This window comes from Denticeps clupeoides, chromosome 16 (genome assembly GCF_900700375.1).
Source record: "Denticeps clupeoides chromosome 16, fDenClu1.1, whole genome shotgun sequence".
Classification (NCBI taxonomy): Eukaryota; Metazoa; Chordata; class Actinopteri; order Clupeiformes; family Denticipitidae; genus Denticeps; species Denticeps clupeoides.
Window position 1 is genome coordinate 12,413,893 of NC_041722.1, and position 26,274 is coordinate 12,440,166.

Below are 26,274 nucleotides of genomic sequence, written 5' to 3' on the forward strand. Positions count from 1 at the left end.
AGAAAAAAAAAAAAAATCAGTCAGTTTGTCTGTCCATATGGAAACACTTCAGTGCAGATACGACCCTACTCAGAGGACACATTCTGCAGTGTAAATAGGGTTAGGTTTTGTGGGCCTGTGTGTTGTCACAGCTGGGAAACACTGACCTCACACCCACCTTTAGCCATTATTAGGTCCTGGAATGAGACTGCAATATGGTGTGTGTGTGTGTGTGTGTGTGTGTGTGTGTGTGTGTGTGTGTGTGTGTACTTAGTGGGGACATTTCGTCTTATATCGGTCATGTCACAGGTAGGTAAATATTTCGGTGTGTTGCACATTTTTTGCTTGAGGTCTACTAAAAAAGAACTGTGTCTTTGAATGAAACTTTATATATGCTTAGGATACTATTACTGTAACATTGATGATTTTAGTGCAAAACAAATGCTTCTGAAATTATTTTGGATGTACAGTCTTATTTCGTTAAACATATATTGACTTGCAACAGGAAGGTGATGTTACACTGGTGTGCGGATTTCACAGTTTCCTATTGAGTCCCACACACTGGCGTAGCCCCAGAGGAATTTCAGGAATTTCATTTAGGTCTGAATGCCACCCCCCCCAAGCTACTTCTAAGAAACCACGATGTCTTGAAGCAGCTGGAGGAAGTGTCCAGTAACAGGAGTCATGACAATGTTGTGACTCTCAGGATAAAACCAAAAGATTTGCATAAACAAGGTGGCATGACACAACCTACATAAAAACGGGATGTGTGTGTGTGTTCTGCATTGTTAATTTAAAAACAGCTACAAAAGTCTTTGTTGGCATATTTTTTCAAATTAAATTAAATGTCAAATTAAATCTTGGATTGAAAGTAACAACACTGGAAAACGTGGGTATGTTTTATGTTTCAGATGAACAAGGTTTTTATGATTCTAATCTCATTCCACATAAGTATGACGTGACTCAGTTACCCTGCCCACCAGCCGATGCCAAATATGACTGAGCACCAGTTATTGGCTCCCAATATGCAATAGGATTCAAATCATTTTATTCACTCTTTCTAAATCAATATCTACCGGTAATAGCACATGTACAATTAGGTAATTACATAGACCCTAGAGACCTGTTCCATTCGAAGAAAGAAATTTGATAGTGCTGTTTATATGTTGATAATTGTGATAAAAATATATAAATAGCACACATAAACGGTTCCTGAAACTCAGATTTACAAGAGCTTTACGATTCTCATTCAAAATAAGATTTGAATTAAATGTAACAACCAAATTCAATATATTCAAAAATGCCATAATGCTTTACAGTACTGTAGCCAGCCATTATTCTCAACAGGAGGCAATTATGTTATCAGTGTGCAACCTGGGAGAAAGACAGCGTGAAACTGTTCTAAGTTTGAGGTGCTCATAAAAATGCATTAATGTTATAATTTATGTGGGAATTGTACCATGCAATGCTTTACAGCCCTAGGGCATTAAACATACCATTAAATCTATAATACCTAACAGGCTACAGACACACAAAGTTCAGTGTCAGCAGTTCTTCAAGAAAAAAAACATTACTTCTTGACAGTGACACTTGCCTGAAATACCTTCAAATAAATGACTGAAGGAGAGCACTTTAAAATACTAAAAACGTATACTCAAAACTCAATCAGTTTCTAAAGTGAAGTGATTGTCATTGTGATACACAGCAGCACAGCACACAGTGCACACAGTGAAATGTGTCCTCTGAGTTTAACCCATCACCCTTAGTGAGCAGTGGGCAGCCATGACAGGCTGCCCGGGGAGCAGTGTGTGGGGACGGTGCTCACTGGCACCTTCCTTAACCGCTAGGCCACCACTGTTGATCAGCTCGGGCACATTTCAGTAATTCTGTTAACTCCTGTTGTGTTCTGGAATTTCAAACTTTTTTTGCCGTATATATAGCTAGATGAAACCAAATGCCATGATATTTCTGGTCTCTTGCATATGAATCAGGAAATTTACACACAAAGAAGCAACATAAACTTGTGTATTGTGCAGAGTTTATTGAATGTTACTAATAAACATAGACTTTGAGGACCTTGAGGAGACTATTTGAACATAAAATAAAATTTGACAGGATTGGAGCAACCAGCCACAGAACACATCATGTGTACTGTAATCAGCAGAGGCAGAGACAAGTATCAAAGATAGGAAGGAGGAAGATTAGACGCAAGACTTTAAGGTCATCTCTCCCCTAGATGTGGCCACTTCGTGGCATGAACTTCATGTTTTTATGAGACAGTCTTCTTTTGGGACAAATTAATCTTGTCCCCAAGACTCAACACCATAGTCTACAAAACAAAAAAAGGGGGGATTTGGATTTTACATAGTATCCAACATTTGTAACCTCATTCAGTGCAACTATAGTTACCTGACTCTTGGCCCGGATGCGGATGTGTCCATTGACCGGTGCATCTGGACCCAAGTGGATGGGCTTCTCAATGCTGACATTTGCAAGTGCATCTTCACCAAATTTGGAGCAGGCATATAGGTTGGCAGCCATGAACCCACAGAACCCAGAGAGAGCCTGAAGCAGGAGACATCATTAATATTTACTGAATATAATATTAATCAATAGATATACTGGTGTGTTTTCAGCCACACTTAAAATAATAAATTCCATATTTTGTAGTTTAATATCTAGTCATTTTCATTGTAAGAAAACTTATAACCCACCCTGATCAATAAAATGCATACAAATAAAATACATATGCCTTACACACCTTGTTTTCCCACTAAAACTCAGCCCGGAACCTTTACCCTATTGTCCACAAGGCACTGTTTGTAATATAACTGCTGGATTTATATATATATATATATTTATTTATTTTATTTTATTTTTGTTTTTACAGAAACAGAGATGATTTTACTGAACACAACAAACTACAACAGCATACCCAGTGTTGCCCAGTCCAATTATTATTTTTAAACAGGCAAACGCCATAAAACACAGACTTACACTTGATTCAACAGTACCATCTAGTGGCAAAAAAAACACACTGCACTCCTCCTAAAACAACCACTGCTGCATCAGAGGAACCATGGTTACCTTGTTGAGTTTGGAAGTTGCTTCCTTCCTCTGGATTGAAAGAAATTATCGTTCATTAGCGGTGATAACAGGAACTTGAGGCAGAGTGAATTGCGGCCCACAGCATCATCGGTGATAAGCTTCTTGGCTAGAGAAAACTTGCCCAGGTGTATGTAGCTCAGAGCAATTTTGGTCAAGGTTGTTGCCAGGGATGCTGCAACATAAAAGTCCCCATCCATAAAGAACCCTCTGAGAGGAGGCCTACAAAGAGAATGTTTTCAAGGTTCCAAAATCTATTACATCAGATTATCATGGGAAGGACTAGCCCCCCAGAATAAAGTTTTTTTTATTATTGAATTGAATGGAATGCTGCTGTACCTGTCTTCTTCCTTCTTTGATGGGCGTGCTGAACATAGGGTGCTCTGTGTGACATAGGTACCCATCCCAGTAATCAGTTTTTGTGCTTTACTTCCCCTGCCTCCTTCTTAATCTCATTTTCCACTATATGAATCTACACACAGAAGTATAAAATTAAGTATGATTATTACACAGTCTGGCACTTTTTGTATACATTTGTATAAATGTATCAAATCCATATAATTAATATAAATATAAACATAAGCAAAACTACATAGTGTAGCATATGTGCATTTAGTTTGTAAACCACACTAAAGGAAAGACTTACTTCACAGTCTTAATAGCATGGAAGACCTCCAGCATTTTCTCAATGATGGGAGGCCTCAGGTTGTCAAATGGCCTCTCTCACAAACTCCAGCACATTGGCTGCTGCTGCTTCATTGGTGTCACTCAGGAACTCCATCAGCTATGGTCACAAATGTATGTACACAATTTAATATTTTCAATTGTTCTGAATAAAATATGGATATAAAAAATGATGTGAACCTCACCACAGGTATAACGTTAGCTGCCATATCGGGGAAGCGGACACTGCAGGAATGAAGAGTGCGGACCAGCAGCTGCCTGTACTTGTCGGTATCTTCATGCTCAGTCACATTATTGGTCTTCATCACCTCCTTTTTCAGGACTATAACCAACTGAAAATCAGAGCATTGCAGGTCAACTTTACTGTTCACACAAGAAACAGCGGTTAAGAAAATCACATAAAGTCATATAACAAGCCTCTGAAATAGGTTTACTCCTGTTACCTATTCCATATGAACCAATCGTTTAAGAAATAAGATTAGATTGATGTACAGACAAACTTCTGATAAAATACATGAATCTAGCATCTACATGTATTGGCATCAATAATGCTCAAGAGGTCGTTTCTACTGGGTTCTTGGTGTAAAAAAAATATTTACATAATCTTACGTAATCTATTTACAAAACTAATATTTACATAATTCAGCCCAGAAGATGAAATGTCTGGTACTCCAGAATCTGCTGTTCCAGTACATCATGCTTCTCTGGTCCATGGTGTAAAGCAGGTGGGGAAACCTATTTATGAAAGCAAGTTGTTTGTTTTTGCTATATGGTCATCAATCAACAGCAGTAAATACGTACAAGATGCCACAACTCATGCTCCACGAGGTTTTTACATTTACATTTACAGCATTTATCAGACGCCCTTATCCAGAGCGACTTACAATCAGTAGTTACAGGGACAGTCCCCCCCTGGAGCAACTTAGGGTTAAGTGTCTTGCTCAGGGACACAATGGTAGTATGTGGGATTTGAACCTGGGTCTTCTGGTTCATAGGCCAGTGTGTTACCCACTAGGCTACTACCACCCTGGTGAAACTCTATGTTTAAAAAGCCTTTTCATCAGCCTCGCCTTCCCATCCTACACACATCCGCTCAATTACCATATCCCTACACTGCTGGTGCTGGAGGACTTGTGAACACTGAGCTACAATGCCAACAGTCAAGGGTTGATCAAATATTTTTAAACTCCAGCACTCATCATTTCTTATCACTGAATGGCCAGATGAAGTGCTGTTTTTATTACCAGGTTACCTTTACATAAAATTCAAGATATTTTAAGTGAAAAATCTTAACCTCTCAACAAAGTAAATGACCTCCAACCTCTGTTGGACAAATTTAGCATGCTTGAGCAGTGGCTCCTGGAGGGGCAGCTTCTTCAAAGCCTAGTCCACAGTGCTGATCAGAAATGCCAAAGCAGCCTCATGGAATTTCTCCATCTGCTGCAGTGTGATGTCTCCATCATTCAATAACGTGTTGAGCTTTGCTCTGATGTGCAGCTTCTTGCTAAAGATACAACAAATCAGGTTAACAGTTACGCTGATGATCTGCAATATGCATTGGGCAAGAAACTCAGTGGCTATGTGTTAACCAGATGCTCATTGATAATACTAAAGCCAATGAATGGAGACGTGCACAACAATCTCCATGTACTCTGTTTCGTGGTGCTCACAGAACTCTGTAATAGACATTTTATTATAAATCATATATTGCAGTGCTCTGTATTTTCCTATCATAATTATCAAAGCAAGCATTGGTGATTTCAGCCACTGACCACTGCTCATGGTAGGCCTTCCCAAAGGAGATAACTGGGGTGTAAGTGGTCAGGGGGAAGTTGATGTGGGGGAACGGCACCAGGTGCCTGAAGCATACCCCCAAGTAGCAGGGAAACCAAATCAGGTGACACCCCCCCGGCTCCACTACATCCCATCCTGGTGATTTGTGTGCCATTTGAGAGAATTATTTTGGATTGCATGGGACCGATGCAATTTGTGACACTGGAGAGCCCTGTAGACATGTCATTATTATTACTACTACTACTTAATAGGTTTTGCTATGCTGGCTTATTCTTTTCATATTAAGAAACATTTCTAAGAATAGTGGAATATTTGTGAAAGTGAAGTGAAGTGAAAGTGATTGTCATTCACATTGTTCACACACACAGTGAACACAGTGAATTGTGTCAGTTTCCTTAACCTCTAGGCCACCTGTGTGCGTTTTGGTGCGATAAAAAGTGTCCCTCGGGTGGCATAGTCAAGCTACAATTCTTTATTTGCCCCTGCTCATCAAATTAACACATAATGTTAATTTGCTGATTTTCGCTAGAATAAAATATATTTAAGAGTGTCAGTGTACATTTGAGAGCCAAAATGTCCATTGCCTTCAATTCAAAGCATGGTTTCATTACATAGCTTATTACATTCATCATTATATACCTCTGTCCCTGTACAATAGACTTCATATGAACATCCTTCTGGTACATCTTATCTCTTCCCTTGATGAGGTTTGATATGATGGTTATAGGAGAGGATTGCTGAGAATATTATTTTCCACCAGGCCTTGGATATTTGACACAACTGGGAGGTTTTAAATGAGAGACATGCAGACAACAATTGAAAAGCAATGGCTTTTTAAATATAAAATATAAAAAAGCAATGTGTGTAATGTTATGTTGATTCTATCCCTGGTCTGTTTTCGGTCTTGATCTGGGTCTTAGTTTTGGTCTCGGTCTATGTTTAGGCGGTCTTGACTCCAATACTCGGGCATATTAGTATTCTGTCTCATGTCCAACAGATCTCATTCAGTGAACTTCAGTGAAGCGGTTTTGTGATGTTTTTAAAACGCATTTGGAGCCCTTTCGCTTGCCGTAGCATCGATGTGGCTCAGGCAGCAAGGTTCCACGTCACTGTAAAGGAGCGGAGATCCTCCGAGTAGCCACGGATGCGGAGATAAAAACACGAAACGGGAAGGGCAGAGCACACGCACGGAGGTATGGAATGAACGAGGTTTTAGCTTGTGGTGAAAATAGCGGGGTGTAGTCTGTATGAGCGCGTCAGCCGTGGCGAAGCTTCTGCCACCGCCGCGCGTTGAAGTAGTTTCGCAGGTCTATAAAAAAAAAACCAGGAAGAAGCTACGATGCTAACGACTGATGCTAACGATGGACATTTCACTCCGGCGTGGCTGGCGGAGGTGGATGAAATATATCACGATGTGAATAATACAGTAGTTTACAGTAGTTGACTACAGTGTTCTGCGTCGTTTGCGGCACTGTTCTCTTGTTGGGTGACGTTTGTCATGTTGCACACACAAGGCCTCGGTGTTAGTTTTGACGACTGGATTATTGCTCGGTTCTTCTAAACCTGGCAACGCGTAGGAATTGACAACGCGATTGTCATTAGGAAACGTGGCTAGCTGATAAGGTACAATTACGATGGCAACCTGGTTCATATACCAGGTTAAATCAGGCTTATTTCTCCTATTTAAAATTTGATCTTTAGGCACAGATAAACGTAAGTACATCTCTGAATGAAAATCATATAAAAGTTACCTGGAAAGTTAGCAGACGCCTGATCCAGAGCAACTAGTTCTGGGGACACTCAGGCTTAAGTGTCTTGCTCGGGGACACAATGGTAGTAAGTGAGATTTGAACCTGGGTCTTCTGGTTCATAGGCGAGTGTTTTACTTCCTTGTGTGGGTTTTGTCATTTAGAATGTTCTGTTTGTTTTTCTCTACATCAATTCACTCTGCAGTACTTGTTAGATGTAGTTTTCACTTTTTAATCCATTTTTGATTTATTTTGTTTTTTAGGGTTTTTTGATCGTTGTCTTGTGAGTAGACAACCTGTCTGGCACCATGACGGCTGCAGAAAATGTGTGTTATACACTAATAAATGTTCCCACCGACTCTGAACCTCCATCGGAAGTTAGCCTCAAAGCTGACTTGGGTAATGTTTGTTTCATTTCAGCTTTTATTTTATATATATATATATATACACACACACACACACACACACACACACACACACACACACATATATATACACATATATGAATGATTGTATTGTTTCTTTGTTTATTTAAGAAAAGGGAGAGATCAAAGCTAAGACAGAGGCCCTGAAGAAGGTCATCATCATGATTCTGAATGGAGAGAAGCTCCCTGGCCTTCTGATGACCATCATTCGCTTTGTTCTCCCACTCCAAGACCACACCATTAAGAAGCTACTTCTGGTGTTTTGGGAGATTGTACCCAAAACAACTCCAGATGGCAAACTTCTGCAGGAGATGATATTGGTCTGTGACGCCTACAGGAAGGTACATTTCTCACACTAATTCAATTTGAGGGATGCAAGATAGGCCCCCAAAAGTAGGCTATGTGCAAATGTGTGCTGTGCTGTTTGTTGCAGGACCTGCAGCATCCCAATGAATTCATCCGTGGCTCCACCCTGCGCTTCCTGTGCAAGCTGAAGGAGTCTGAGCTGCTGGAGCCCCTGATGCCCGCCATCCGGGCCTGTCTGGAGCACCGCCACAGCTACGTGCGCCGCAACGCTGTCCTCGCCATCTACACTATCTACAGGTGTCTTATGTTGTATTTGATGGGAACGTTTTAATGTTTTTGATGTTTGGAAATTCTAATCATTTTTTGTGGTCCACAGGAACTTTGAACATTTGATCCCAGATGCGCCAGAGCTGATTCACGATTTCCTTGTAAATGAAAAGGATGCCAGTTGCAAGAGAAATGCTTTCATGATGCTAATCCATGCTGACCAGGTAGGAATTTGACTGGCGATCATTAAATATTTAAGGAAATGAGCCTTTACCTAATGCTGTCCACTTCTTCAGGACAGAGCGCTGGATTACCTGAGCACTTGCATAGACCAGGTGCATACGTTTGGGGACATTTTGCAGTTGGTAATTGTGGAGCTTATCTACAAGGTATTCAACTCTTGATTTTTAACAGAATATATATATTTTTTTTCCTGTTAGCATGGTTTCTAGCATTGTCCTAAAATATTTTTTTCCTTCAAGGTATGCCATGCAAACCCATCAGAGCGTGCCCGTTTCATCCGCTGCATCTATAATCTGCTGCAGTCTTCCAGCCCAGCAGTGAAGTATGAGGCTGCAGGGACACTTGTCACCTTGTCCAGTGCCCCCACAGCAATCAAGGTAGAGTTTGGAGCAAAGCCATTTAGGCCATTCTCTCACCCAGCTACTGTTATTTGGTGCTGATGAGAGGTGGGGTATGTTTTTATCTCAGGCTGCTGCTCAGTGCTACATCGATCTAATCATCAAAGAGAGCGACAACAATGTCAAGCTGATTGTTCTGGATCGCTTGATTGAGCTGAAGGAACACCCAACTCATGAGCGTGTGCTGCAGGTGAGCATCTCTTTCTGCTCTGTGTATCAAAAATTTACATTTGTCCATATTTACATTTTACGTATGTACCATAAGTGCATGTAGCTCAATGGTCTCTAAATTCACTTAGGACTTGGTTATGGACATCCTCCGGGTTTTGTCCACCCCTGATCTGGAGGTTAGAAAGAAGACGTTGCAGTTGGCTCTTGACCTGGTCTCATCTCGTAACGTGGAAGAGGTGGGTTATTGTATGCCTTTATGTGATTTTCTTAACCGCTGTTTCTTGTGTGTACAGTAAAGTGGACCTGCAATGCTCTGACTTTCAGTTGGTTATAGTCCTGAAAAAGGAGGTGATTAAGACCAATAATGTGACAGAGCATGAAGATACCGACAAGTACAGGCAGCTGCTGGTCCGCACTCTTCATTCCTGCAGTGTCCGCTTCCCCGATATGGCAGCTAACGTTATACCTGTGGTGAGGTTCACATCATTTTTTTAAATCCATATTTTATTCAGAACAGTCAGAACAGTGGGGTTAATTGCAAATATTAAATTGTGTGCATTCATTTGTGACCATAGCTGATGGAGTTCCTGAGTGACACCAATGAGGCAGCAGCAGCCGATGTGCTGGAGTTTGTGAGAGAGGCCATTCAGCGATTTGACAACCTGAGGCCTCTCATCATTGAGAAAATGCTGGAGGTCTTCCACGCTATTAAGACTGTGAAGTAAGTCTTTCCTTTAGTGTGGATTACAAACTAAATGCATGTGTGCTACATGATGTAGTTTTGCTCATGTTTGTATTAATATTAATTATATGGATTAGATGCATTTATACAAATTGCCATCAAATATTTCAGGATCTACCGAGGGGCACTCTGGATTTTGGGCGAGTACTGCAGCACTAAAGAGGATATACAGAGTGTAATGACAGAGGTTCGGCGGTCTCTTGGAGAGGTAGGAGACCAGCTAAACGCTCTGTCACGCTCTGTCACTTGTTAATGTTGAAGTGCCAGACTGTGTAATAATAATACTTCATTTTATATTTCTGTGTGTAGATTCCTATAGTGGAAAATGAGATTAAGAAGGAGGCAGGGGAAGTAAAGCAAGAGGAGGAGGTGTCTCCTGTTGCTCCAGCACAAAAACTTGTAACTGAGATGGGTACCTACGTCACACAGAGCGCCCTAAGTTCAGCACGCCCATCAAAGAAGGAAGAAGACAGGTACAGCAGCATTCAATTCAATTAAATTGAAAAAAAAAATTCATCCAGGATAATTTAGAATTATAGAATTATTTTCCTGATCATCTGTTGTAATAGATTTTGGAACCTTGAACAAACTTTTCCATCTTCTTTGTAGGCCTCCTCTCAGAGGGTTCCTTATGGATGGGGACTTTTATGTTGCAGCATCCCTGGCAACAACCTTGACCAAAATTGCTCTGCGCTACATAGCGATTGTCCAAGATAAAAAGAAGCAGAATGTGAGTGAGCTGCAACATCTGAGAAATTGGTATATGATTTGCATGCTTTATATACGCTTTGTTGGTTTTTCAGTCCTTTGTGGCTGAAGCTATGCTCATCATGGCCACCATCTTACACCTGGGCAAGTCTTCTCTGCCCAAGAAGCCCATCACCGATGACGATGTGGACCGCATTTCACTCTGCCTCAAGGTCCTGTCAGAGTTATCACCGTTAATGAACGATATTTTCAACAAAGAGTGCCGCAAGTCGCTGTCACACATGCTCACTGTCAGACTGGAGGAAGAAAAGCTCTCTCAGAAAGTAAGACATCTCTTTTGAGCCTTTCTGTTTTAGTACCATTGACCAAATTTTACAGTTTACATATGTTTTACAATAAAATGGCACAGTTATGATTTAGATTTCTGATAGTCTGTTATAATAATAATATTAATAGTATCTAACACATTGGATTTGTTTTCCCTTCCCTCCACAGAAAGAGTCAGAGAAACGCAATGTCACTGTACAGGCGGACGACCCCATATCTTTCATGCAGCTCACAGCGAAGAATGAAATGACTTCGAAAGAAGATCAGTTCCAGCTCAGCCTGCTGGCGGCAATGGGAAATACCCAGAGGAAGGAAGCAGCTGATCCCCTTGCTTCCAAACTCAACAAGGTAACCATGGTTCCTCTGATGCAGCAGTGGTTGTTTTAGGAGGAGTGCAGTGTGGCTTTTTGCCACTAGGTGGTACTGTTGAATCAAGAGTATGTGTGTTTTTTTGTGGCTTTTGCCTGTTTAAAAACAATTATTTGATTATAATTCATAATGCCTGTTACCTTTTAAATATTCCTAGTATTTAGTTATTAATACATCTTGAAGTGTTGTATGCTAAGCTTATTGTTTTTGCTTATTATTTCAGGTCACTCAGCTTACTGGATTCTCAGATCCTGTCTACGCTGAGGCCTACGTCCATGTTAACCAGTACGACATTGTCCTGGATGTGCTGGTGGTGAATCAGACCAGTGATACTCTACAGAACTGCACTCTGGAGCTGGCAACGCTGGGTATGCTGTTGTATTTGGTTTTGTTCAGTAAAATCTTCTCTGTGTTTCAGTTTCTGTTAAAATTTAAATATTTTTACCCTTAGGTGACTTGAAGCTAGTTGAGAAGCCTTCTCCTCTGACCCTAGCTCCACACGACTTCGCCAACATCAAAGCCAATGTGAAAGTGGCATCCACAGAGAATGGCATTATATTTGGAAACATTGGTATTGTTCCTTTAAAGCTAGTTGAATCACTTAGAACATAACCATGTGTGTTCTGATGTTTTATTCGCTGTGTCTTGCAGTTTATGACGTATCAGGTGCAGCCAGTGATCGAAACTGTGTGGTCCTTAGCGACATCCACATTGACATCATGGACTATATCCAGCCAGCCTCCTGCACTGATGCTGAATTCAGACAGATGTGGGCTGAGTTTGAGTGGGAAAACAAGGTATGTAAGGCGTACATATTTTATTGACCAGAGTGGGTTAGAAGTTTTCTTGCAATGAAAATGACTAGATATTAAACTACAAAATATGGAATTTATTCTTTTATCCTTGTTGTCTTTCCGCAGGTAACTGTCAACACTAACATCACAGATCTGAATGAATATCTCCAACATATCCTCAGATCCACTAACATGAAGTGCCTGACCCCAGAAAAGGTAATACCCCTAGTCCACTTTAGTATTTTATATTAAGTGTGGTTGAAAACACACCAGTATATCTATTGATTAATATTATATTCAGTAAATATTAATGATGTCTCCTGCTTCAGGCTCTCTCTGGGTTCTGTGGGTTCATGGCTGCCAACCTATATGCCCGCTCCATATTTGGTGAAGATGCACTTGCAAATGTCAGCATTGAGAAGCCCATCCACTTGGGTCCAGATGCACCGGTCAATGGACACATCCGCATCCGGGCCAAGAGTCAGGTAACTATAGTTGCACTGAATGAGGTTACAAATGTTGGATACTATGTAAAATCCAAAATGGTCACCCCCCTTTTTTGTTTTGTAGGGTATGGCGTTGAGTCTCGGGGACAAGATTAATTTGTCCCAAAAGAAGACTGTCTCATAAAACCATGAAGTTCATGCCATGAAGTGGCCACGTCTAGGGGAGAGATGACCTTAAAGCATTGCGTCTAATCTTTCTCTTTCCTCTCTTTCCTCTCTGCTTCTGCTGATTTACAGTACACATGGTGTGTTCTGTGGCAGTTTGCTCCAATCCTGTCAAATTTTATTTTATGTTCAAATAGTCTCCTCAAGGTCCTCAAAGTCTATGTTTATTAGTAACATTCAATAAACTCTGCACAATACACAAGTTTGTGTTGCTTCTTTGTGTGTACATTTCCTGAATCATATGCAAGAGACCAGAAATATCATGGCATTTGGCCTAGCCATATCTAGCAATATATGCCCAACAAAAGTTTGAATTTCCAGAACACAAGAGGAGTTAACAGAATTGCTGAAGGGTTAAGCATTTTTCTGATATGTGCCTGAGGTGATCAACAGAAACTGATTGAGTTTTGGGTGTATGGTGCAAGTTTTAATGTCTAATAGTGCCAAATTCAACTTTAAATATCTCATGCCATGCTTTTTAGTATTTAAATGTGCTCCTTCAGTCATTTATTTGAAAGTATTTCAGGCAAGTCTCTAACCAAGAAAGTAATGCTTTTAAAGCTTTCTCTTGAAGTTCTGCTGACACTGAGCTTTGTGTGTCTGAAGCCTGTTAGGTATTATAGATTTAATGGTATGTTTAATGCCCTAGGGCTGTAAAGCATTGCAAGGTTCAATTCCCACATAAATTGTAACATTGATGCATTTTTATGAGCACCTCAAACTTAGAACAGTTTCACGCTGTCTTTCTCCCAGGTTGCACACTGATAACATAATTGCCTCCTGTTGAATGATTGCTGGCTACAGTACAGTAAAGTACTGAATCACTGAATTTGGTCTTTTTGCCTTATGGTAGTAGAGTATCAACCAGAGATAATTTTTTCATTTTCTGAAAATATATTAACCCCATGCGTTTAGTAGTATGCCTAAGTAAGGCATACAATTCACAACATATTAATAAATTAATAAAAAAAATTGAGAATTAGAAAATGCGTCAAATAAACATTACATTTAAATCATTTTATTTTGAATGAGAATTGTAAATTTCTTGTAAATATCACATTTCATAATCAAGTTTCACTCATAACTAGAAAGGGGAAGTTTGTGAAAAACTTCGATTTTGGCTTGGAAAGCTGTAAAAAGGTTAAAAGAGAAAGGGCAAAAAAAGAGAAAAAGGTGCATGGTTTTTGCTGAATGGTGTTGTCTGTTGACTGGCAAAATTTTTGGGGCATTTTTAGTTTCTGGGGGCGTGTTTTTTGTTAAAAGGGGCGTGGTGTACAAGGGGGTGTGGCCTGTAATTGGGGGATGTTGCTTGTTGACCAGCAAAGTGAATTTGGTAATGGTTCATTTTTGGGGGCATGTTTTTTGTGTAAGGGGCGTGGTTGTTGTCAGGGGCGTGGTCTAGACATTTAGGCGGTACCCCGATGAAGGTGTGTACCAAGTTTCATGTCAATATGTTCAAGTGTGTTGATGTGAGAAAGGGTTAAAGTTCCCATTATAAGTGAATGGGGAGAATTTGGGGCTCAATGGGAGGAGTGTGGGCGTGGCCACTGGGAAAAAAAGTTAAGTTAAGTGAAGTGATTGTCACATGTGATACACAGCAGCACAGCACACGGTGCACACAGTGAAATTTGTCCTCTGCATTTAACCCATCACCCTTGGTGAGCAGTGGGCAGCCATGACAGGCGCCCGGGGAGCAGTGTGTGGGGACGGTGCTTTGCTCAGTGGCACCTCAGTGGCACCTTGGCGGACCGGGATTCGAACCGGCAACCTTCTGATTACGGGGCCGCTTCCTTAACCGCTAGGCCACCACTGCCCCAAAAGGGGTGCAATGGAAAGAGGGGGTCATGGAGATGCTGGATGTTGAGTTTCGGGTGTGTAGGGTTAAATTTGTGGATGTGAGACCTTGTCAAAAAGTGCTCCAATGTTAAGTCAATGGGAAAAATGGCTCAGAAAACTGGGTGTGGCAGGTGGGCGGAACCACGTATCCCTTAGAAAAGCACAAGCACACCCCACGGCCATATGCCGGATACATGTGTGAAGTTTGGAGGATGTAGTGTGAAAACTGTAGGAGGAGATGCATCTAGAAAAACATCAGTAGAATAAGAATAAGAAGAAGTGGAAGAACAAGATTTTGGCTTTCCAAGCCAAAATAATAATTAATTTTTTTTGACTCCTACAAAATAACCTTTTTATGAACAACTGAGCTACAGTGATCTGTAGTTATATTTTATAGGTATATTTTACTATGACTTATACATATAGGCGGTTGCTTAAAATACAACTTCGACTACTTAAAAATATACTTAAAAATAAAGGTTTAATCCATATTCTCAGTAGATCAAATTGCAATATTAGCTAAAAGATATCTTTGATGGTATTTTTTTTTGCATGTGACTATGCAATAGTTGGACACAGGTTTGTAATGTTTTTTAAATCCAGAGTTAACAGGAACATAAGTGAAGTCTGCATTTCAGGAATCCTTTATATGTGCTAATTTATATGTTTTATCACAATTATCAACATAGAAATCTATTTAGTTACTTAATTGTACATGTGCTTTTACCGTTAGATATTGATGTAGAAAGAGTGATTAAAATAATTTCAGACGATTAGCAAAGCCTTCTAAGTAGTAGTCGTAATTATAACTAAAAAGGGGAAGTTTGTGAATAATACTCGATTTTGGCTTGGAAAGCAGTGAAAGACTAAAAGACGAGAAGATGAAAGGGAAGAGTGGAATCATCGTTGAATTACTTAATTTCGTGCAATGGGTAAAATTGTAAAATGTTGAGAGGAAGAAAGGATGAACAGGAAGCTTGTTCAATTGGTTAATTTTGTGGAATTGGTCAAAATTGTTGATATTTGGGCTTTAATTTGCATATTAACACAATACATTTGGTGATGTTTAAAGCATAAAAAAAATTGCATGTTACCGTGCTAAAGGTGGCATGCTAACCTAAAAAATGCCAATGGGGCGTGGTCACATGGTCACAAGACCAAGACAAGATCAAGACCAAATAGTCTAGATAAAGACTTTCTTTCTTTAAGAAAGTGAACAAATGTTCAATTGTGTTCTTATTTTTTATTTTGTTTTTATTCTGCTAATATTTTAATGAATAATTGTGAAAAAGCAATAAAAACACATGTGAAACTAAACCAACAAAAATCCAAATAGCTGTCAAGCTTAGTTCATATGTTTATTAAGTTCGAGACAGCTGTCATATCATAAAAACGCCACAAAATGTCATTTTAACCACAATCTAGTCTCACTGTTGTCAGATGAACATGAATTATGTAAAATCCCAGTCACTATCAGGATGTGATTCTATAAAATTGAAGAATTAAATTAACAGCATTTGAAATTAATTTTATAACTAATTCTCTAAATTTCCCAGAGCAAAGTCTGGCATAGTTAAAGATTTATGTACATCATGCACAGAAACAGACTCGCCTCAGTAGATCAGTCCTTTTGAACACATGTGCCAGGAAGCTTAATATAAAAATATGTTTAACTTACTGAATATTTTTGTTCCTTGTGTTAAACAAGCATTTGCCGTTTTTTGCGTGATTAAAAAAATTTGCAATTAAATGAAACTGCAACATTTAAAGATAAAATGAAGATTTGATGTGGAAGAATAGGTGTATTATAAACTAATTTGCATAGGCTCTGGTACCTCTAAATAACCAAAAGTAAAAGAGAAAAAAAAAAACAGCACTATTAATTTACACCAGTAGTCGCCATCTGGTGGATGTGCAGTTAAAACAAATGCATATTTTTAATACACCTTTAGGGTTCCACGCCCCCAGTATCAGATAAATGTCTGGTTTCAAGTTATAATCTGACACAAATTAATATGCGTTGAGTAGGGTTACGTATAAACGAACACTTCCAACTGCTCCAGGTGTATGTCGAAATAAATATGCGGATGTAAAAAAAAAAAAAAAAAAAAAACTAAATCAACAATAAAATCATCAGGATTGGCGAGCTAGCAAGATAAGAAGCAGCCTAGCAGGCGACGTCCGTGCGTCCTCCGGCGTTATGGTATATGTCCCAGAATGCTTTGCGGCGCGCCTCTCGCGTTTAGGAAGCGGACAGCCCAGCTCCGCACGGGAGGACGTCGGCGCTGGGTCTCTGCGGCGCCCTGGCGGAGCGTCGACGGCGCGGACGCGGAGAGCTACCCGGGGTCTGCCCGCCAACATGCGCTCGGGGCCGAGGCGCGACGGCTTCCCGGGCGAGACTGGCGTGTGCGGCGCGTCTCCTCCTCGACGCTACGCCGATGCTACGCCGATGTAGCCCGCCCGGTCGGACCGTGTCGTTCGGAGGCGGCCCTGCTCCGTTTTCACTTTGTAACAGTTGCGCTCCCGTCCTGGGAGTCGTTTTTCCTCCATTCCGCTGGATTGGCCACGAGAACCAGCAGGACTGTCGGAGTTGGGAGGAGATTCGGGGTTTTTCCAGCTGGGATTGGGGGATAATATGTCCAGACGAAAACAGACCAACCCCTTCAAAGTTAACTGTACGTATCTGCGCTGTTGCTAAATTCTGCTTTATTCGCCCCGTGCTGGTCGATTTGCTGCGCGTCTGGTGCTCGGCTGAATATTCGTCACATCGTGCCTTATGGCAGCCTGCACCGTGCATCGTGCCAGTCACTGTCACACAGTTGCATGGAGCGTCACTGGGGCCAGTTTCTGCTTTCAATTAAAATATACAGTGCATGATGATGCAGGCACCTCGCTCTACTAATGGCAGATGTGGTTGCATTAGCGTGTGTTATTTTAAATTAACTTTAGACTGAGTATTTATGGTACAATTTTGATTTTTTTTTTCCAGAAAAATGTTTAATTTGTAATGAGAGTAAAGATTGTGTTCGTTATGGTTGGTGCAGGAAGTGTATTGTTTCCGTAATCTGTTGTATTCTGGGTTTAAAAGGGAGGTTTAGTTGGATGGGGCCGTGGGTAACATGGAGGTTTCGCCTTTGGTGAAATATATATATATAAAAAAAATCATACCAAGGTAATTGAGAGATGCTCCATGTTAGCAGGTATTGGTTTGTATTCCTGCTATCTGAGAATGTTAAAAACAATATTTCGTAAGAGCTTTATGACGCTGTGAAACGACAGCTTGTCTCGGACTAACAGAACTTGCGTTCATTTGCATTGTCCACGGTAAAGGTTACGTTTCGCTTTTTGTAATACCTAACGGCAAGGGCCTTGAATCGCTGACATGAAGTATCTTTTTACGCTGTGCGACCGTGTCTGCCTGTGAAATAAGAACCTTTTGCACAACAGAAAATATGGAAGATATTGTGGCTCATATTGCCATATTTTTTCTTTCTGTCTTTCTTTCTTTTTTAGCGTGATTGTCAGGCCGTAGGATGGCTATAAAATGTGAAGAAAATTCCTTGTAGTCGCTTTAGGGTGCGTTTTTAAGGAAGACTCGCACGCAGACAGCGCCCCTTCTCTCCTCCAGCCGTTAAACCCATAACAAGCGTGGACCGTTTACCGGCCGCGGTTCCTCGTCGGGGCGCCCATGTGTGTTCGGGGTTCCGTCTTTTTACTTTTGGTGTGGACGCATTAGTGACCACCCGGGAGGATAATCAGTTGGCCGGAGGCGGTACACGGTAAGCAGGTCTTTAGAGGTACAGACACGATAGATTGTTCTTTGCGTGGCACACCATATGCTCACAGAAATGTATGAAAAGTTTCATGTTTAAAATTGTATGATTTTATTTATGCGCCCGGCGGTCGTGATGGTTTGACGGGAACGTATTATGGGTGAATTTTCTTCTGATTTCCAGACATTGGACAAAAATGCAACCCAGGGAACAGGGTAACGTGAGGAGGGGGCGAGGGGGTGTTCCTCCACCTCGGCCGGAATACCTCGCTGTCAATTAGGCGAAGTGAGAAATGAGGCGTGCGTCTGGGATTATGTGGCGTCTGCCTTTCACGTTCCCATTCCCATGCTCCACGGGCTGAGCGCCAACGCACGGGCAGCCTGGCGGGGCCCTGGCGCCCCCACTTTAACATTTCCTGCGCTGGATGCGGCTTGAAGACGTGTGTGCGCGTCAGCCGTCTGCCCGTCAAGGCGCGCGAGGCGCCGGTGGCTTGAATTGAAGAGTTCGCCCCGTCGCTCGCCGTTTGAGTTGAGCTGCCGTTCTCCCTTTTGTCTGTTTTGTTTTGCCCCCCCCCCCCCCCCCCCCCAACACCCAGCCCACCCCTCTCTTTCCCCGTGTCTGTTGGCTGGTGAGTTTGTCTCTTTGTCTGAATCCAGTCAGACACTGCGTCACCTCCTGCCTACAGACACACAGACTCGCAGATAACATCAGAGTGGCAGAGAGAGAGGGAGAGAGAGAGGGAGGAGGAGGAGGAGGAGGAGTGAGACAGATGTACAGACAGATCCTGGCAGTGGGTGGGGGCGGGTGGGGGGCGTTTCTCTCTTTCTCTCTCTCTCTCTCTCTCTCTCTCTCTCTCTCTCTCTCTCTCACCATCACATACACACATCAATCACCGAGCGCCGGCCCGTTGTACTTCATAACCTCTCGCTCTCCGGGCGAGCCAGCACACAAGCAGCTCTGCAAGAAATCGGGATGTTTTCAGGAAGCGGCCAGACTAGAGTCAGGTGAGCGGACGCGAGACGCTCCGCCGTGTAAGAGGCGTCCTGTTGATTATAAAGCTCAGAGACTGTCCCTCTCCATGAGCTTCAAGCTGTTTGTCTGAGTGAAGGCCCCGGGTAATAAAATAATAAACCATGACACCCAGGTACCAAACGATGTGAAACTGACACTTAAATTTCGAATGTCCATCTAAATCTCGATACCTGCAGTGGGGAGATGGTGGCTGCTGTGTGTGTGCGCTTCATCTCGGGATTGCACCATGTGTGCGCATGTAGAGAGTTGTGATTTTTTTTATGCATAACTTCTATTAAGTAGTGGGAAGAGTGTGTGGGAGACAGTGAGCGAGTGAGGGCAAGCTGTGTGTATTTTTGGAGCATCAGCACAGCAGTGTAAAGATCCTCTGAATATGCTACACTGGCTTCATTGTCTTATTGCTGTGCCTCAAATCTCTGAATTAATTTGTTCACACCCTGAACATGGCACCCCACACTGTTTGCTTTGTAAATGGGACTTGATGCATTAATTAAAACTTCATTAAATCTTTGACATTTTCTAAATATTGGTAAATCACCTTTTACCAATAGCCACATCCATCCCCTTTTAGCAATAATCGTGCAATGTCCAATACATTTTATGCATGCTAGGAGTCTCGCTTGACCCTTTTCCTTTGACCCTTTAGGGCCGTTTCACACACCAGGTCTAGCTGACCAAGAGCATTCTTTAGAGATGGATGCAAGAAACGAATTTGCAGATGACAGCGAGTGTCACAGCAACAATTCCCAAGAACCCGAAGAGCAGGACAGCATGAGTGGTGAGACCCCCGGGGTGTTGTTTTTTTTTTTTTTTTTTTTTTTTGCTGATTGTGTGGAGAGATGTTTGTGTGTCCTCTCTCCTTGCTAATTTAATGGGTGGTCTCGTCTCTGCAGACGACAGTGACAGCGATCTGGACAACCCTGGTGAGGACTCGTCTTCTAACACTTCTGCTGATGACACCATGAACAGCAGCAAGAGCAGCCACTGCCGCCAAGTGGATGGAGGAGTGAAAGAGGTGAGTGCTGCTTTACAGTGTATGTGATTGATGCAAATCATGCACTCCGTACCACCCCTGTCACCACATCTAGTATATGAGAGATAAGATTTGGTCCTAAACCTTGTCTGCTCTGCAGAATCTTTCTTTTTGAACATGCCATGACTCCTTAAGTTTAATGAGAGTAGAAGCACTTGTGATTTATTTCTCATGCGGTTCCCTTGTTTTTCCTCACTTGAAATGTTTTTCTTGTATGTGTAATAGACCTCCATTTTAATTGTTCCTGTGGGTTTTATTTGAGCGTTCACAGGCACCCTCCTTCCTTCTGCTGAAACCTGTCCGGCTTGTTTAACCGGTTAAAGTTATCTGTCTAAAACAGTATGAACAATGAAGAAAAACTCTAAACGAATTGCCGCGTCTAAGAACACTGAAAGCTCTCCTTTTCAGGGAGGAGGGAGGGCAGAAAAAAGGATCTTGGGTTATTTTTGTTGTGTGATTCACACCTCCTATGGCAACACGGTGAGAAGCGTTATGGTGACAGGCGGAGTGACTCACAGAGGCTTCTGGGATATGTCTGTGCCATCCAACAATTCGCAATCATCAGTAATTGTTCTTATTGGAACCTCACGTCAGTGAATCAGACAAAGTTGCAGTATGGGTTGTAGAGTTCGTGCTAATCACACAGTTATTAGCCATAAAAGACTATGTAATGACTTCACAGCTGAACTGAAAGCTTTCCAGTAAAAAAAAAAAAAGTTTTTAAATGGCAGTTCATATGCATTATTTTTTCTGTTCAAATACCATGGCAACATGTCCACCGTTAGAAGCTGGATGGTGCTGTGCACATGACTGATTTTAACGTGAACCATTGCTAATATTACTACAACGTCTGTTCCTGTTTGTCTTGAGAACACTCGATGGGCGTAGCCATCTTTGATTTTGAGGAGTTCTTGCAGTAGTAAATTTGCCACCAACACCAGCATTTTCTTGTTGACAAGCCTAAAGCTCTGATATCTTCATCTGTAATGAAGATCAGCCACCAACTTCTCCTGTCCTGCCGGCTGTTTGCTGGAGTTCTCCGGTCACATATTTCACTCATCTGTTTTATCACCTCTCAGGAAGAAGGGAGCGACCTCGGGAACGGCTACTCCTGCCCTCTGTGCTCCCTGGAGTTCAGCAGCCCAGAGCAGCTCATCGCTCATGTCTACCAGGTGAGGGCAAGGCTGCTAAAGCCTCTTTTGTCAGCTCAGAGCCACATATACCACTAGGAGGGGGTAATTTCAGCATAAACAAACCATCTCGCTGAGAGCCGTATATGAGCCAACTTGATCTGATACTAATCTTTACGAGTTTCTTATTGGTTTGTGTTCCCACAATGCCTTTTACAAATAATAATAAATCTCTCCCTTTTGCGGCTTAACAGCACACGTCGATGGTCAGCGGCAGCAAGAGCTACGTGTGCCCGGTGTGTGGGCGGGCACTGAGTTCGCCGGGCTCACTTGGGCGCCATCTCCTCATCCATTCTGAGGACCGCCTCTCCAACTGTGCAGTTTGTGGAGCACGCTTCACAGACACCAGCAACTTCAGCAGGTTTGTCCTTTGGCCTACGTTTCAGTTGTTAAATCCCGCTGCTTCTGTTGTGCCTGAACTTTCTTCAGAAGATTCTTTGTAAAGCTAATATTCATGCATCAAAAACACAGACATTATTTAGTGTTACTTCATTTAAATCGCTACCATGACGCAGATCATGAATTTAGCTACGTAGCATATTTGACTGTATTGATTTTGTTAGAAGATGGACCTCTGCTACTCTTCCTGTCTTCTGCAGGGAGAAGCTGAAGGACGCCCTGAATGTGAGTGGAATGGACAACAGAGGTGCTGACGGGAACTGCTCCATGTCCCAGCCTGTCTCTGTTAACCCCATGGCCCCATCGGGACCCGTGTTGCCCCCGCTGGCCGACAGCCTCTTGTCTCCTACCCCCTCCCTGCCCCCGCTACCTGACAGTCTTGGATCTCCAGGCACAGGTCTCCCACCGCTTCCAGACCTGCTAAGCCCCATGCCCGTGTACCCAGCTAGCGTGCTGCTGGTGTGCAACAGCTGTGTGGCCTACCAGCAGCTGGTGGCGGCACAGTCTCCGACCATGCGCAAGTGGGCGGTGCGGCGGAAGAATGAGCCGGTGGAAGCGAGGATGCAGCGGCTGGAGCGTGAGCGCACAGCGAAGAAGACAAAGCGGGCGTGCGAAACGGCGGAGGAGCGGGAGCTGCGTCGGCTGCGAGACCGCGAGGCCAAGCGGCTACAGAGAATGCAGGAGTCAGAGGAGCAGAGGGCCCGGAGGCTCCAGCGCGACCGCGAAGCCATGAGGATGAAGCGCGCCAACGAGACCCCTGAGAAAAGGCAAGCGCGGCTGATGCGCGAGCGCGAGGCCAAGCGCCTGAAACGTCGGCTGGAGAAAATCGACCCCTCGCTGCGCACGCAGATCGAGCACGACCCCACTGCCATGGCGGCACTTACGGCCGACATGAGCCTCTTTCAGTTCCCTTACTCCACACCGGTCCCGCAGCTGGACAACGGCCTGTTCATGAAGCTCCCCGATCCTGTCCCACCTCTGTCACTCAGGCCTCTGGGTTCTGAGTGCAAAATGGGCGTCGGTGACGCGCCGTCAAGAACCACGGATCAGGCCCGCCCAGAACACACGTCCCTCTGTCAGTGACTGATGCAGAAGTGTGTTTTATGAACAGAAACTTCATATCGGTCTCTTCTGTACACACAATAATAAACATTCAAGATAATGTACACTTAAAATACTTAATTTATATGAAAAGTAGAAGTGAAGTCCATACACAGGGTTAAGAATGTCTGACTTTTCGACTCGTATGACTGATGAGCATGATTTTACAGAAGTTTGTATTTTTTTTTTTTTATATATATATATATATATATGTTTTATTCTGCAGGGCTTTCAGATTCGAGCTTGCCCACTCTGTCTGGTGTAGTAACACATTTCCATAGAGGACGGATCAAGGATCTTTTGCACATGGACCTTCAGTTAACGAAGTGGGACCCAACGCCCATAGTAACAGTTTACCAGTAGCTACACCTCCCACCTGCAGGGGAGGTCACAGCCAGGCTAGAACCTACTACCTCGCCATGGGGCCTACCGGTGTCCGGCCTAACCTGTGGCCCCAGGGTTGGACTTCGGGGGGACGGGGGGGGGCTTTGTAGGCCCGCACACAGACTGGTGTTATGCTAAAATGCTAATGCACACACAGACACAGTTGCATAACCAAATATCCCAAACACACGTGTAAAGCGTTCTTTCTTTCATTGTGGCACAAAGCCACTGTTTCACAGATGTCTCAAGAATTCTGATTTTGGCATTAATGGGGCAACGGTTATTGGAGACGGTTATGCATGGGTATCCAAGCAGGATCTGTTTTTTTAACAATGCTAAGACTCAGTGTAGGGGACGTGTTCACTGACACTACAATAAAACTGTTCCCGGGTGTCGTGCAAGTTAGCTGTAGTTGGGAGATTAGAGGCTAACTACCTAGCCAGCACTTGGTTCACTTGTTTTCAGTTCTGGTTATGCAACATGCATCCTTTAAAATGCTTGATGTTTGTGAACGTGCTTCATTCGCTCTGGTCTTTCTGATATTCTTCAAAATACAATATCAGCTGCGATATGAAGGGTTTTCTTCCTCAGACCCCTACACACAGATGAAAAATACCCTTCTAAAGCCTGACTCCATACACTACTGTAATTTACACGGGTTTAGAGTGTTGAGAATGGCTGACTTCTTCTCCGTCCAGAGGAGCAACAGACTCTGACGTCCATTGACTTCTGTCCAAACACTGCCACTCGCTCTCAATCGCTCTACGCTTACAGGTCACATTGACCACACTGGACCCTAATGTATGTTTTTGTTCTTTTTTTGTTTTGCACATTAAATCCACAGACCCCCCCCTACAGAATTTCTTTGGCTCTTTTACCATCTTGTCCTTTACGTGGCTCATTGAAATGCAATCTCTTCCTTTTGCTGCTGTTAATGTACTGTATGGTGCGTACGATACCTCTAAAGCCAGTGGGGTCATCCCATGTTGAGTATGTTACATTACTGTACGTCTGCATTGCAAACCCAGAGGTGCCCAGAATGCATTCTTATACCTGAGATATTGATGCTGCCTTTGTCACTTGAAAGATTATAAAATGGATGTTTTAATTTCGTTATTTTGTTATATATGAATTCTACACACTTATTTGTGTTTTTTTTTGTGTGTGTGTTGTCATTATGCAAGAAGAATTCCAAGGCTGAGAGGGTGGTCTTTATTGATCTTCAAACGAGGCATTGTTGGGCCAGTTCTGAATAGAAGATAATGTTGGTGGTCTGAGGGAACATTTTGCTACAATACCAATCATTCTCCATAACCCATGTGGTGCAATTGGAAAAAAATGGCCTCAACCTTGACCACTGTCCACCATATGCGTTGGTTGCTCATGTCTGTTTTTTTTCTTTTGCTATGTAATTCTGGTTTATTTATTCCTGAACACAAAGGCCTCACCTTTAACATTACCTCTGAGATGACTTTCATCAGAACAGCTCAATTCAAGCTAATTGTGACTGAGGGGGTGTGTAAGAATGTGTATACTGTTGTTTGTTGGTTAACAGCAGTGGTGGAGCGATGGTTTAGGATGAAGAATAAGATGTGTTTGTAGCTCTCCTCAGGTCACTGGGGAGCGGCTCAAGCAGCTATGCAACAGTAGGTCTGTATTGTTAAGACATGTTTGACACTTTGTATAATAACTATGCAGATATGCTTAAGAAAATGAACTCAAATGTACTGAACCATAAACTCAGGCAATTCAGCTAGGTCAACTCTTGGCCCCAAATTCAGCACAGTGATTTGAGGAAGCCTATGGGACTGTCATTTCTGGTCTGCCACCTTCTCAACTGGCGATTTAATATATACTCAACTGATTTATGCTGGGCAGCTGTTGTTGAAACTATTACTAAATGATCACATCATGATTTCATCATGCATATTGAGATGTGTGCAAAAGACCGTATGGCTCAAGATTTTCAAAAGCAAGAAATAATAATGTGTAAAAACATTCATTTACCATATTGGTCTAAAAGGGTACCAGCACATAAATGTTGATATTTTTATGCATTGGAGAAAGAACATTAAAAACTCCGGGCATAGTCAATGTAATGTATGTACTTCTATTTGGCTCTGCAGAGCTAGCCCTAGTGCACCAGACCGCATTAGCGACAACACTGCATGTTAAAACTCTTCGTTTGTCTTAGAAAATGTTAAATATGAGCTTGTGTTAATATATGCCTGCCCAGTTTTTTTTATTATTTTTTATTATTGGATTGCTCAACAAATTGTTCTAGATTGTTGTACAGGGACCCTCCAGTTTATTGCCTTTTTTTTAGTCGATCAGGGTTCTTTTTTGATGTTCATGTTTACAGATATATCTAAAAGGCCAAATGAACAAAGGTGAATGAGGAGGAGATCAATGGAGTAGATGTTGCTTTTGGCCCTTTCAGAGGTCCAAGATCTAATATTGGATCACAATGAATTTTGGAACAGAATGTGGAATAAACATTGACCTTATAGCTCATAATCTGGGAGTTGTAATCTTTTGGCTGTCTCACCCATGCTTCACCCTGAGCCTCAGTCAGCAAATATAAAAGCGCACCCTGAGATGTTCTTCTTGGACAACAAAGGACTCTATTTTTTCCACAGACAATGTAAACTTGTCCCAGGCATACCCTGGGTTGTGAAAAGGGCACACAGAGAACTACACCCAAAGTACCGATTTAAGAACATTTAAAAAAATGTTCCTACATTTATTGTGACCTATAATCTGTACAATTTGATCAAAAAAACAGTAAGGATTTT

The 26,274-nt window shown here is 42.3% G+C and overlaps 2 protein-coding genes across 4 annotated transcripts; both read left to right on the top strand.

Annotated features, from left to right (window-relative positions):
- Window positions 1-6,634: 6,634 nt before the first annotated feature.
- Window positions 6,635-12,933, top strand: copb1 (COPI coat complex subunit beta 1). Its single transcript, XM_028956382.1, has 22 exons — window positions 6,635-6,755; window positions 7,574-7,709; window positions 7,847-8,076; window positions 8,169-8,338; window positions 8,418-8,532; window positions 8,605-8,697; window positions 8,791-8,928; window positions 9,020-9,139; window positions 9,249-9,356; window positions 9,445-9,591; window positions 9,696-9,841; window positions 9,974-10,070; window positions 10,172-10,335; window positions 10,472-10,592; window positions 10,666-10,893; window positions 11,066-11,245; window positions 11,490-11,634; window positions 11,718-11,837; window positions 11,918-12,063; window positions 12,187-12,276; window positions 12,390-12,545; window positions 12,631-12,933. Exons 2-22 carry the CDS (start codon window positions 7,619-7,621, stop codon window positions 12,688-12,690), a joined length of 2,865 nt encoding a protein of 954 aa, XP_028812215.1. The 5' UTR covers window positions 6,635-6,755; window positions 7,574-7,618; the 3' UTR covers window positions 12,691-12,933.
- A 3,814-nt stretch (window positions 12,934-16,747) lies between these two features.
- On the top strand, window positions 16,748-26,065 carry znf821 (zinc finger protein 821). 3 transcript variants are annotated; one of them, XM_028957240.1, is made up of 6 exons: window positions 16,748-17,242; window positions 20,019-20,150; window positions 20,266-20,387; window positions 21,485-21,577; window positions 21,790-21,956; window positions 22,195-26,065. In XM_028957240.1, exons 1-6 carry the CDS (start codon window positions 17,203-17,205, stop codon window positions 23,075-23,077), a joined length of 1,437 nt encoding a protein of 478 aa, XP_028813073.1. In that variant the 5' UTR covers window positions 16,748-17,202; the 3' UTR covers window positions 23,078-26,065. The 3 variants fall into 3 exon arrangements, with proteins under 3 accessions (XP_028813073.1, XP_028813074.1, XP_028813075.1); XM_028957241.1 differs by lacking the exon at window positions 16,748-17,242 and adding an exon at window positions 17,299-18,346; XM_028957242.1 differs by lacking the exon at window positions 16,748-17,242 and adding an exon at window positions 19,230-19,344.
- Window positions 26,066-26,274: the final 209 nt, after the last annotated feature.